This window comes from Molossus molossus, unplaced genomic scaffold (genome assembly GCF_014108415.1).
Source record: "Molossus molossus isolate mMolMol1 unplaced genomic scaffold, mMolMol1.p scaffold_m16_p_20, whole genome shotgun sequence".
In the NCBI taxonomy this organism is placed as follows: domain Eukaryota; kingdom Metazoa; phylum Chordata; class Mammalia; order Chiroptera; family Molossidae; genus Molossus; species Molossus molossus.
In genome coordinates this window covers 40233999-40248367 of record NW_023425356.1, presented here as the reverse complement: position 1 = coordinate 40248367, position 14369 = coordinate 40233999, and the positions used below count along the sequence as shown (strand labels likewise).

The 14369-nt window shown below is 34.4% G+C and overlaps 1 protein-coding gene and 1 non-coding gene across 5 annotated transcripts in view; both read right to left on the bottom strand.

The window, feature by feature from the left end:
• Window positions 1–14369, bottom strand: part of TPR (translocated promoter region, nuclear basket protein) — a 61405-nt gene that overhangs the window by 32375 nt on the left and 14661 nt on the right. For all 4 annotated transcript variants that reach the window (XR_004960859.1, XM_036271910.1, XM_036271911.1 and 1 more), the window contains exons 14-27: window positions 13533–13759; window positions 12719–12882; window positions 12142–12275; window positions 11910–12058; window positions 9792–9954; window positions 8669–8803; window positions 8062–8202; window positions 6935–7100; window positions 5742–5908; window positions 4353–4505; window positions 3800–3916; window positions 2460–2663; window positions 2167–2351; window positions 1560–1707 (exon numbers count right to left, since the gene is read on the bottom strand). Coding sequence is in view for 3 of the 4 variants with exons in the window: in XM_036271910.1 (XP_036127803.1) it covers window positions 1560–1707; window positions 2167–2351; window positions 2460–2663; window positions 3800–3916; window positions 4353–4505; window positions 5742–5908; window positions 6935–7100; window positions 8062–8202; window positions 8669–8803; window positions 9792–9954; window positions 11910–12058; window positions 12142–12275; window positions 12719–12882; window positions 13533–13759 (2253 nt within the window). In the remaining variant the exon portion in view is untranslated. The remainder of the gene's footprint in view (window positions 1–1559; window positions 1708–2166; window positions 2352–2459; window positions 2664–3799; window positions 3917–4352; window positions 4506–5741; window positions 5909–6934; window positions 7101–8061; window positions 8203–8668; window positions 8804–9791; window positions 9955–11909; window positions 12059–12141; window positions 12276–12718; window positions 12883–13532; window positions 13760–14369) is intronic.
• Window positions 11767–11873, bottom strand: LOC118638115. Its single transcript, XR_004961070.1, has one exon. It is a non-coding gene; the product is annotated as a U6 spliceosomal RNA (small nuclear RNA).

Genomic DNA, 14369 nt, shown 5'->3' with positions numbered 1-14369 from the left:
TCTCTTGTTCTCAATGGGTATACTTCTCCATCATGTACATGTTACTATGGCTCATGGTTCCCATACTGCAGTGTTCACAGTGGGTAGACGTTCTATTATTTTTTATATAATGTGTTACTTCTTGACTCTCTTCCTACTGTGTGTAAGAGTTGTTGTTTTTTTCTCAAGTTGTTTGTGGGCTAGACATTTTCTAGTACTATTTGCATTTCTATAGCCCAAAGGAACAGCAAAAGAAACAGCAGGAACTGAGAGAATATGCAGTCTTTGTTAGAAACCCCGATTCTGCTGCTTTCCTCCCAGTCTTAACTCCACTGAGTCAGAAGGTTTGTTTATTATTTCTGTGATGGGATATATTTGAATTTGGACTGCTTTCTCAACATGATGTAATTCTGGAACTTTTAATTTGTCTGAAAACATAAATGCCATAAATCTAATTAGTCACCTTTCTGTTTTAATGGTTTCTCTCTAGCAGTCATTCCAACTACCTATCAGTTGAAAGAAGGTAAATAATTCAAGGTCTTAATTTCCTTCCTTCCAGATGTGGGGTTATATTACTGCATCATGCAACAAGTTTCTGGGTGTTAGTGAGGGTTAAGAAGTCAAGCTTGTGTTGCGATTATGCAATCCAGTCACGATAGCATCTTCTTTTCCTTTCTTTGGTTGACAGTTGTTACTATTTTTTGTTCCTTTGCTGAGGAAAAAATATTCTGTAGCTGTTTCAATCCACCATGTTATCTTAGAATGACTGTCCAAAATCATATATAATAACATCTATAATAATTAAGATAACTGAAACATGATTCTAAATGCTTCATGTGCAGTAATCCACTTAATCGTCATTATAATCATCATCATCCCATTACTACAGACGAGGAAATTTAAGAGCAGGGAAGTTAAACAGTGTACCCAAGGCACACATCTAAAGATATGAAGCCAGAATTTGAAACAAGGCTGTATGGTTACCACTAGTCTCTTACCACTATACTGTATTATTGCCTAATAATGTTTAATGAATTGATGAGTTTAGGAAGAATGATCACTGCAAATTAAGTTTTTATGTTATTAGAGACTAAAATGACCTCAATTTAAAAACTGCTTTCTTTTTTTAAAAAACTGTTTTAATTGATTTTTTAGAGAAAGAAAGAAACATCAATGTGAGAGAAACAGCGCTCAGCTGCCTCCTGCACGCCTCCTACTGGCGACTGAGCCTGCAACCCGAGCATATGGGACCTCTTAGTCCATGGGACAATGCTCAACCTATGGAAATAGACGGCCAGGCTAAACTCTGCTTACAGCCTTGGAGGGTTTGGCTCAGCAGTTAGAGCGTAGGCCTGGGGACCAGAGAGACCCGGGTTCGGTTCCTGCTAAGGACAAGTACCTTGGTTGCAGTTTGTCCACAGCCCTGGTTGGTCGTGCAGGAGGCAGCCACTCGATGTGTCCCTTTCACTTCGATGTTTCTCTCTCTCTTCCTCTCTCTCCCTCCCACTCTAGCTGAACAAAAAAAATGGAAAAATGTCCTCGGGTGAGGATTAAAAAAAAAAAAAAGCTTGGATACATACCTGGACTTTCTCCCTTTCAGCATTGAGACTATCCTGCAGTTCCTGGAGCTCTCTTTCTAAAAGTTCAACCCTTTGTCGGTAACGCAGACTCTCAACCTGAGCCACCTCAAACCTTGTTTCAGCAATTTCTTTCTCTCGTCGTATAAATCTACAAGAATATATAAGATTTTATTTGAATAAAAGAATGAAAGCAACATTTTAAAACTTGGGTAATTTTAAAATGACAAGATCTACTCATTTTAATAACTATTTTTAAACAATGTCTCCATTGACAAATAATAATGCGAAATACAGGTATTATAAACGGTGGCTTTAAAATTGTGTATCTTTAAAATGATCTGAAAGGCATTTAGTTTTTCCAAGAACCCACTGAAGTTCTTACTATCAAATTCAACTTAAAGCTGTTTCTTTAAATTGGCGAATGTTTAAATGTCAAAAGTGACCACTACGTAAGTGGCAGTGGGTTTGCTGGCCAGTAAGATATGGGATGAGCTTTATACCTAAATAGCATGTAACTCCCACTTCTCTAATTTATACATTTGTAGTTACATTTCATAGTTGTCATACCACAGAAATAAAGCATTAAGAATGTATTCATTTGGTTTACCTGAGAATTTCTAGAATTTGCTCTTGAGATTTTCCTTCTTCACTGAAAGATACATTCAGTGGACCTTGTACACCTTCCTTCACAGAGGCAACGACCTTGTCACTTAATTTTTCAATCTGATCATGAAGTAATCTGTTCTGTTTCTCTAGATCTCCACAGCGAGACACACATTTGGATACTTCATCCTGTAAGCCAAGACTCTATTGTAATAGCAGATTTTCCCATGCATATTAAAAAGAAAAACCCAAACTTTTCAATTCTCCAGAACATTCTATTATGATGTGCAATAATACCTTTAACATCCTCTCTCTTTCCTCCCAAGATGCTTTACACTCCAACAACTGTGACTCTGCTTTCTGGGTTGTTTCTTCCAAATGCTGACGTACTGATGCCATTTTCGAAACCTGTTCCTTGGCAGCTTGTAGAGCTTCAACATCAGCAGCGTGGAGCATCAGTTCTCTCTCATACTTATTCTGAGCTTCCACAGCTATTTTAGCCTGTAAGAAATTATTATCCCATGGTCACAGATTAAAAATCCAAAGCTAGTCAGTACAAAAGAAAAGATGCACATTGCATTATTTAAAATAACAAAACAGGAGACAATACAAATGCATAAAAATGAAATAATTAAGAGTTATACTTTTATCTGTTTAATGAAATACTGAAGAACTTGTCCAAATAAAACTTATAAAGACTATGTAGCAATTTGGAACAGATTTTATAAAATAAAAGCTTAAATATACTCACTTACGTAAAATACATGCACACACACACACAAATGTAAAGTGAACAAACAGAAATGAAAACAATTGATTTGAAAACTGAATTACAGACTTTTTTCCTCTAATTTTTGTTTCCAATGTTATGATGTCTAGTAGTAAGTCAAGGACAATTCATTTTTGTCTAGTTTATCTTTGAAGCATTTCCCCCTGTATTGTATTATTAAAGTTAATTGTAATACACATACAGGTTATATATATATAAGCAATAAAGATTAATAATCAAACAAATGGCTATATCACTGAACTTAAAAATGGTAACATCAGTAATATTCTTACAGATACTTCCCATTCTACCATTTTAATAATCTCCATTACCCTGAATTGTGTTTTATCTTCATAAAAAATTTATAAAAAGCTTTTATCACATAGGCATATGTGGGAATGTGTGCACATATATTTAAATAATGTGGTTTTGTACTTTTTAAGCTTTATAAAAAGTAGTGTATAAAAATCTGTAACCTCAGTAATTTATTAAAAATGTTTTGCTGAAAAAGTATCTCTATCTTGTTTATAATACAGTTTTATAATCATAACTAGTGAAGGACTGCAACAGTAAAAAAAAAAAAAAAAAAGTTTATATATGAGAGCAAGCACACATTTAATCTCCTACTCCTATCTTTATATTTCAACCCATCTGTCAAGGTTGTTTTGTTAATGATTATGACACTATTTACTTTCAGCTATTATCTACACTTTTTCAATTGATTTTAGTCCAAGTTCCACCAAGAGTAGAAATAATCTTGTTTCTTAGTAAGGCTCACTAAATTCCCCAAATGCATTAATATACCCCAAGAACTATTTCCCAGGATTAAAACTTATTTATCAATATTGGCTCTGAGAGCAACACTTACTTGTTCCTGACAGTCCCGTCTGGCTTGCTGTTCATTACTCAAAGCTGTGCTTGCTCTCTGAAGAGCTTCTTGTACTTCATTCTGAACACTACTGAGTGTTTTCTTTAACTCAGATAACTAAATTAAAAGAACAAGATTAAGACCAGAGTTAATTACAAACTTACTATTAAAATAGTGAAGACAGATTTTTAAAAGCCCAATTACCAATGAGACCAAAGGGACTTCTTACAAAATTTAGAATAGTTATAACCTGATATAATCTTCAAATTTTGCACCTCTATATTCCATCCCTACTAATATCTGCAGAAGTCAGTTCTTTGGCAGAGGCTTCTAAAAAGCAGCACTGAGACCTACTACCATAAAGTAGTCTAAAACATTTAAAGGAAACATGAACACATGTACAGAGCAAAGTAAAACATAAAACTAAAATTGTTGTTTATGTGTTTAATCAATATCTGTTGAGGTGAACCAAATAGTAACTAATTAGCTATTTAAAAGAAGTAAAATACTTACACACACACAAAAAGATTGATATGGTAATAACCTAATTTACCTGTTGTTCCATGCTCTCTATGGCTTTCCTCTTGTCATCCTGAAGTTCCTGTTTTTCCTTCTCTACTTCCATCAACTTCTTTTCCAACTGTGTCTGAAACTCAGCTGACTCTTTTAAACGAACTTCAATATTCTTACGTACTTCTTCTGTCACCTTCACCATCATCCAAAGAGTAGGATACAAATATTATACACACTTAAATTAAACAATTACTTCCTCCAAATCCAAACTAAAATTGTAAAGTACTAAAATTACTGTTTGCCTTGTTTTTTGGTTTTTTTTTTAATCTACCAAATGATGATTAAAGAGTTCGGAAACATTTAAAAAAGTAATTAACTCTCAATTTGGCTACTGGCCATTTATCTCTCTTGAAGTGAAATTTCCAATTCTCACTTGTCCTTTCTACTACTGAAAGAATTCTACCATCCACGTATTTTTTTTATCCTCACCCAAGGACAATTTTTTATTTTTGTTCAGATAGAGTGGGAGGGAGAGAGAGGGAGGGAGAGGGGGAGAGAGAGAGAGAGAGAGAGAGAGAGAGAGAGAGAGAGAGAAACATTGACATGAAAGAGACACATCCAGTGGCTGCCTCCCACACAACCCCACAGGGGCCGGGGACAAACTGCAACCGAGGTACACGCCCCTAGCGGGAACTGAACCCGGCTCTCTCGGGACCACGGGCCAACGCTCTAACCACTGAACAAAACCAACCAGGGCCCATCCACGTATGTTGACTTCCATGATGCCAACCACTAAAGGATCTTTTAAAACTATGGCTCTAGACTACTGCTATAGCCTCCAAAACCAATTTTACATCCTTCAATCTACCACATTAATCTAATTAAAGCAAATTATGGCTATAACCTGTTGGGGGACGAATCAATAATTTTACAAAACATGACATTCAAAACATTTTACATTTGGTTCTCGACTACACTTACAATTACATTCCTCAGTACTTAACTTCACAAATTCAATACCCTAGTCAAACTGTCATCATCGGAAGGAAGCCTTTCTATCTTGGCTGAGGGTTCCTGCTACACAGTAACTTCCTCTGGCTAACCAAATGATACTTTCAAGGCTGTGCACAAATGCCGTCTATTTTGTGGAGGCATACATGTTCAGGAGACAAATACTCTTACCTACTTCCCACTCACATCAACATTTGATCTATACCTTTCCTACACCGATTATACCCTCTCTTGTTTTATGAATTATATGAATTTTTTTTTAATCTTGCTTATTAGACTCAAGCGCTTTCAAGAGTAAGTGTAAGGATGTCAGTCCAATTCATCCTTACCATGGAGCCTTATACACAGCAGGCTAATTTTAAAATAGAAAAATAAAAGTTAACGAGTGTATTCAAATTGAATTCAAAATGGTACATACCTGCTTTTCCTTATTAAGGGATTCTTCTAAACTAGTAACCATTGCTCGATACTGTTCCACATTACTACTACTTGTTTTGAGTCTCTCCTTCAAATCATTCACCTGCTCTTCTGCCTGCCTCAGTTGACTCAGAAGATCATCTATATCTTCTTTGTTGTTAGGCTGACCTGAAAGATTTAACAGCTTTCTTAAAATTATCATTTTAAATGATATAAAAGAAAATTATTATCAAAGAGTTTGTAAAATTAAGATTAAGGCTCAAATGTGAAAGAACTTAACTACCTAGAAAGTATATTTCAACCCATGCTGAATACCAAAATAAAAACATCTATTTTGTCAGTATGCTATTTCTTTAAAAAAAAAAAATCAAAATCAAGTATTTAAAGTCTGCTGTTACAAATATTAAGAAAAGGATATTTAAAAGAGAAGAATACAAACTATTTCCACTGAACTGAGGAGCTTCTTGAAGAAATTACCTGATTATTAATTTATTATTTAAACATCGCTTACTCTAAAACACCAAATCTTAAATCATTTAGCCCTATTTTCATTCTAAAATCCTTGGAAAAGAAAGAAATTGCAGACTGAAGTATTTGTTTTTTAATCAAATGGTATCAGTAAGAGAGGACTATTAGGTAATCATAAGTACACTACATATAAGATACATACTTATGTACATACACATACATATATATACATACATATATACAATTATGTTTTTTTATTTCTCCTGTATTAAGAAATAAAACCATATAGAAAGATTATCTGGACACAAAGCCTTTGCATTTGAAATGGTGTATTCCCAAAGAGAAACAAAATCTAACGAAACAAATCTTTTATCTGAGGCTGTTAAAGAGCAATAATTAGGAATACTGCTCGGAAAGACACCAAGCAAATCAATTACTTCTGTAAATGAGCCTTATTACTACAGACTTAACAAGTGACTACATCTCAAAAGGGAGAGTTTAAAATTAAAATATCAACCCCTCAAAAGAAATATTTTAAAAAGTATTAATAAATGGTTTCAACAATCAGAAAACTAAGAGCATATCTTGGTCAGATGCCTGCAGAACTATTCTGAATCTTCCAAGTCTACAAATCTATTAATTTATGCAGATCTATAAATTAATTTTATTGACAGATGTTACAAATGTTTCTATAGAAATACTTTACCAGTCTAATTATTTATTTACCTTTACCAGTTCTCTGTGAGGACTGAGAAGCAAGCTGGACTTCCATATTACTGAGGTGTTGTTTCAATGTAGCAATTTCCTTCTGAGCATTTTTTAATAGTTCTTTTGTGTTAAGATGAAGATTTGTCTCAGTATCCAACTGCCTCTTTGTATCTAAAAGTTGAACCTAGAAGAAAAAAAATACATTAACCCCATAAACACTGTTTTTAAATAACTAGAAGTTCAAGTTAATATTTTTATAGAACTTCAAAACTCTGGCCAAGATAGAGTAAGAGAAACTAGATTTACTTTCCCATCTGAAACAACACCCCACCAACCTCCCCACCCCATGCAAACAAACAAACAAAAAACCAGAAATTGATACAACATATAAAACAATTTCACAATTGTGGGTTGAAAGCCTAGTTCTACAACTCTCCTAGGTTACTGAGATAAGAGTGTCCAGGCTATGGCACAGTGAAAGGGAAATGAGGCAGAGGTCAGCAGACCCCATAAGTTGAGAAAACAGAACTGAGTTTTATGCAGATCTAAATTAGTAAGAAAGCTAAATTAGTTTGAATTTGTAAAACAGACTATTAGAAAGCTAAGAATACCTTGGAGATTTGCAGAAGATCCCTCTCAAATATTCAGTGAAACTGATCAGGGCATGCATGTGAAATTACCGCAGACAGGGTCAAGAATCATCCAAGAGACTAGAGTGAAAAGAGCCTGGCACTCACAGAGAGTGAGGAATAATGCCTGTTCCCAGTAGCCAGACTGAAAAAACTCATAATCCATCCAACACTGAGGACCAGGACTCAGGAAGGTCTAACCTCAGTAAGGAGGAATAATGTATTCTAGACTAAGCACTGATTTGGGTCTGCCTAATAAATGATAAAAACACCATACTAAAGAGAACAAAGCTCAAGATTTACAGAAATACAAAAATATCCAGCACCCAAGAGGATAAAACTAACAATGTATGGCAACCTAGTAAAAGTTATTAGGCACACAAAGAGGCGAGAAAAACTTGTTTGTAAAGTCTCATTAAAACCATGCTTCAACATGAGATGGCAGTGTGTCCACACACCAGCTTGATGACTAAACATAAACAAATCCACAGAAATTCAGAATCCTGACAGACTCACATCTAGATTTCTAGTAAGTGTATGCCTTTGTTCCACCTCATTTTCCAACTTCTTTTTCAGATGAGATATCTCATGCTCCAGTTTTTCTATTTGGCTACTAAGCCTTTGTTTGGTTTCTGTTTCAGATCGCTCTAGTATTCCCTAAGGTAAAAAAAGATTTTCAGTTATGCTTTTAAAAATAAAAATAAAAAAAGCAATACAATTAAAGGATTACAACCCCTTTCTACATGAAGATCTATGACATTGACTAAGAAAGTTATTTTGACATTTTACATATTAAAGCACCTACAACATAAAATATATTACAATAGTCATTCAGATTTCTTCAAGTTTTAAATAAAAAAATTTAATCTTATAAACTGTTAAAATACCCAACACCCTGTAAATATAGACCTGAAGATCAAAACTGCCAAGTGCATAAATTTCAGATCTTAATGTTTTATGTATTCATTGACACATATTAATAATCCTCAAAATTCAATGATCAAAATACATGACAAAAAATGAGATACATTTTCTAATTAAGAAAATTGAGAAGATACAATGTTAAAACTATTTAAATTTAACTTTCAAATTGTTTTCTATATATGCCTTTTTATTTGGTTACCTGAATTGTCTGTAGATTAGTTAGCAGTAAGTTTTGCCCTCTTTGTTCAGCTAACAAAGACTCTCTTTGCTGAGAAAGCCGAACTTCTGACAACTTTAGCATTTCCTTTTCTTTTTTCAAATTTTCTGCTCTTACCTTGAAGAAAATACAAAATTAAAAAATGTTGGAAAACAATGTGTCAAATGTAATAATGCAATTATAAAATTAAAATGATCCTTTATTATTCCATAATTCTTAATGCTAGAGATGACATCTTCTCATCATATACGAAGATATAACTTAGTTTCAAGTGTTGAACTAGGAAACAAAAATAACTGGGAACACCAACAGATCAAAGGAAAAAAATCTTGCAATTACCACATATACTTATAATTTCTTTGCTCTAACAAATCAGACTTGAAAACAAACAACAAAAAAACCTAAAAGGTGAGAACAGAAGAAACACAATTATAAAATTATGGTACGGTCTACTTGCATACTATTAAATCATGCATGTTTTAGAAGGTAACTTGGTTATTATCTGTTTCAGAGTGAAAGAGAGAGAGAGACACATGGATCATCTGTCCCCCGCACCCCCCCCCCCCCAATCAGGGATAGAGCCTGAAACCCAGGCATGTGCCCTGATCAGGAATTGAACCGGCAATCCTTAGGTGCATGGGCCAATGTCCTACGGAGTCACACAGGTCAGGGTTCCCCTTCAGTTTTAATAGAAACAAACAGCCAGCTGATGCACAACTGGATCCAGTTGACCCTTCAACATAGCAATTAGGGGCACCAACTGCATACATAGGTGAAAATCCATGTATTAACTTAAGTTGATCTTCTGCCTACAGATTCCCAACCTTGGATCTAACTACTATTGACCCCTGAACAACATGGATTTGAACTGTACTGGTTTACTTATACGGGGTCCACTTATATGCAAATTTATGGATAAGTAGTCCTATACTGTTCAAACCCTGATAAAGGGTCAACTGTGTTTGGAAACTATGTAATAAGGACTTGTAATACACAAACCTCCCAAATATCTATGTCATACCAAACAGTAAAATTATAGTAATAATAAAAAAAAAATGTCAAATGCAATTCATCATGCAAGTCAGATGACAGAAATTGGTCTCACTTCTGCAACAGCTAGCTTCTCATTTGCTCCTCTCAAATCTTGCGTCATCGTATTGATGATCTGTTCCTGCTTCTGAGTTGTTGCCGTGAGTTTCTGATTTCTCTCATGTAGAGATGTTATTTCTCGGCGATATCCTTCAACATTATCTTGCAGCATTTCATAACTTGTATGAAAGAAAGATAATTCTATAAGACACCAAAATACTAGACCCTAGCTTAGTTCCTTAAAGAATTTCACATTAACTTAACTGTAAATGATTAAGTATATATAAGAAAGTGGCTTTATAATAATGCAACACCTTCATACTTTTTTCTAAACTCCAAAGTTAGTAGTTACATTCAAATTCTAAATAAGCACAGTATTTCATGCTGAATAATCTGATTTACAAGAATTTTAATCATATTTAAAATAATGCCAATACAATGTTGATACACCAGACATCCACCATAATAGTATACAATTTGATATTTATGCATAGTTAATGATTGATTTTTGCCATTCTTTTTTCTGCTATAACTCTTCAACTTTTTTTAAAAAAAGTAAATTAATTTTTTGAGAGAGAGAAAGACATTAATGTGAGAGGAAAAAGATCGATCTGTTGCCTTCTGCACCTGCCCCAGTGGGGATCGACCCCACATACTGTGTATGTGCCCTGATGGAGAATTGATCTCGCCACCTTGTGGTATATGGGAGAATGCTCCAATCAACTGAGCCACACTGATCAGGGCTCATCTCATTTTCTCATGTGCTTGAAATGTTCAAAAATGGCTGGCTAGAGCTTTGAATGTAGGTGAAAAAAAGGATTTTATTTGGAACATCAAACTTGGAATTTATACAAGTAACTGCTTGCCACATCCTTACAAAAACAGTTTTATCACGTAGTGCAGGCATATCTCGTTTTATTGTGCTTCGTAGATATTGCATTTTCACAAACACCAAGGCAAGGCCCTTACCAGCAAAAAGATTATGACTTGTTGAAGGCTCAGATGATAGTCAGCATTTTTAAGCAATAAAGTGTCTTTTAATTAAGGTATGCACACTTTTTAGACATAATGCTACTGCACATTTACTATGAACCTGCAACATCTCCGAGATGTGCCTGTACACAAAGAAATAACATTTGTTCTACTTGTTAAACTAACAAGTATTTGATGGATCTAATAACTATAGAATGAAATCTATTATTCCTTTGTAAGTGACTGAGAAAGTGAATTTTCCCCAAATTAACCAGTACCTGCTTGTCTTCTACCTAAAATAGAAAGGGCTGAATAAAATTAGCTCACGTTATGCTCATCCTCTGGTGCATTTATAAAATAATTAAGTTCAACAGAAACAGGAGGCATTTCAATCTCAGGAAGGAAAAGTAGCAACATTCCTCACGTGAACTTCAGCTTTAAATAGCTATGTGGCCCTGGCCGGTTTGACTCAGCAGTAGAGCGCTGGCCTGCGGACCAATGAGCTGCGGGTTCGATTCTGGTCAAAGGCATGTACCTCAGTTGTGGGTTGTCCTCGGCCCTGGTCGGGGTCTTGTGGGAGGCAACCAGTTGATGTGTCCCTCTCATGTCGATGTTTCTCTCTCTCCCCTCTCTCCCTCCCACTCTGTCTGAATATAAATGGAAAAATACCCCCGGGTGAGAATAAAATAACCAACCAAACAAACAAAAAATAACTATCTGGATCCCTTATCAACTCCCAAGAGAATCATTAACCAACATTAAAACTAAACCCTTATACCTTCTCATCTGGATTATGGTCCACAAAAAAGTAACAGTGTGGCAAATTAACCCTTGAATTTGGTTCACTTGAATACTAAAGTATACCATTTAGACTTTATCAATTTTTTTTGATAATCTATGATTTTTTAAAATTAAACTTACCGGGGTGACACTGGTTAATAAAATTACATGGGTTAGAAGTATACAATTCTATGACATAGCATCTGTATTTTGTACTGTGTACCCACCACCCAAAGTTAAAAAGTATGGAACATGTCACAACTGTCCGAGCCACCCCGGTGCAGGAGCCATACTAATCTTCTCTGGATCATTCCAATCTCAGTATATGTGCTGCTGAAGTGAGCCCCGGACTTCATCAATTTGTGAACAAAAGAAAATTTACCGTTTAGAAGCAAAATCTAGCTGGGTAGAAATTTTGGTGTTTTGTGATCGCAAATCTGTAACTTGTTCCTTAAGTTTTTCAAGCTGTTCATTCTGTATTTTTTCATTATCTGCCTTTTCTTTTTTGTAGTTCTCAAAAATTTCCTGCAACTAAATATTAGAGAAATTATTAGATGACAATCTGTTCTCAAAAACCTAACCAAAGATAGGTTGTAAAGGTGTGTGGTCTTTACCTGTTTAAGGGCAGCCTTGGCTTCTATAGCCTCTGCTGACTCAATTATAGGTACTGGAGTAGGCGTGGAAACAGTCTGTGATGTACTTGAACGTTTTGGAGTTGACACAAGAGAAATATCATCTAAGCTTGAAGCTTCAGAAATGTAAAAAAGATGTAACATTTCTTTGCAAATACATCATTCAAAATCAACAAGCTAGACATATTTAAGTAAAATCATAGATTGCAGAAATTATGAAACAAGGAACCTAGTAAATAACCTATTAATATTATTTTGAGCTTCTCATTAGATTTTATCTGCAGATTAAAGGTTAAAACATGACCAAAATAAATATATTTAATTAATTTTAAGATGTACACTTTTCAATAATGGTCAGCATTTCTTCTTAACAAGAACTAAAACAATGGTATTCTTTAAGATTGATGACCAGTTATGATCAGTCATACATGGTAGTCAAATTTGAAGTTACCATCATTATATAAACTGCTTATGTTGCAAAATCCATTTCCTAACATACATTTCATAAAAATTTTCTCCAAATACTTGGAAACTTTTAAGACAAGACATAAAAACGTACCTTGTAAAGGAATGACAACTCCTGTTGTTTGTGACAACAAAATACGGTACATATCCCGCTGACGAACTATGGAATCGACAAGCTGCATCTGATGTTGTCGTGACCCACGGAGTTGTTCCAATTCAGTGAGGGCGCTTTCAAGTTTGAGCTGAAGCTCAGTAATTCTACAAAAAACCAACTGTAAGTCTATTTCACTGAGATTAAGAGGCAGTTATAATTTCTACTGTATACAATGACTAAGAATTTTATAGTATCTATCACTAAGCATGTTTTTGTCTCTCTTATGACCTTTCTTTCTACTGATATTGTACGAACCACTTTTAAAGCCCCACCAGAGGACTCAGGCATTCACCACTGTCAACCTGAAAATTTTGTTTGCAAAAGTTAAACCAATTCCACCAGTCTAACCTCGAGTCTTCTTGCTTTCATAGCCATTTTTCTCCTCTAGCACCAAACACATTTTTTAAAAATTCTTTACTCTGCCTGAATAAAACTTCCTACACATCTTCTCCACAAAGCCAGGTCTGTTCTCTAAAACCTAGACTACATCCTCCACCTCTATGTTCCCACGAGCAAGCTTTTATCTATTATAGCACTAATCACACTGAACTAAAATGATCTACTTATGTATCTATCTTATTATTGAGCTCATCCACAAACTGAGGTCTCTGAAAATGTTTTATTTTTTTGGTATTGTTGCTTAATTTCTCTCTCTCTCCTAATCACTAATTCTCAGTATCTAGCACTGTTAGGAGGTACATAAGAAGTTTTCAACAAATGTTTGCTAAACAAACCAAGGTAGTCAATAACTTACTTGGATGACGTTGTTTCTTGTTCTTCTCTTTCTCTAGTTTCCCCAAGTTCCCTAAGAGCCACTAAGAGACGCTGATTTTGCTGTTGAAGTTCTTCAATATTTCTGTAAGATACTAGATGCTGTGATATTACTTCAGATGAACTGCTTATATCAGCAGAGCTTACTTCCTCATCACGAATTACATGGTTACCCCTTGCTTCTTCAAGCTCCATCAAAAGCACTCTAATCTATAAACAAAGTTTTAATATATTATCAAATAGTACTGGCTTCAATTCTGGAGAAAATGAAAATTTTCAAATGAAAATACTACTTTATAAACACCATCAACTTATATTATCTTAAAAAATATCAAGCATATCATTTTAGATATTAAAACCTAAAATAAAGTTTAATAAAAAGAGCTATTTTCATTTCTATAAAAGTATACAATGAAATAATGTGCCAAACTACAATTCCGGAAGCATGGCTCAATTTTTGGTAAAACAATAACCCAATACAATACAGAGAAATAGATACGTAATGTGTGTATAAGTGCACGGTTGCACTTGCATCCTTATATGTATTGTATAATGGAGCAGAAGAGCATGAAAAATAGATTTTAATTTCATTCATGTAAAATTTTTGTATTGCGTTTATGTGTGTAAACCCACAAATAAAAATTAGGGTAAACTATATGAATGAAAATAGATGTATATTTCCTGACTAGTTCGATTTAAAAAAAAGCAGAGTAATGAATATAACATGGTTCTGTATCAGTAAAAACAAAGAAAACTTATATGTGTTTATGTATGCTCAGGTGTGTTTGTACATATAGAAAGAATGACATGGAAGAATATA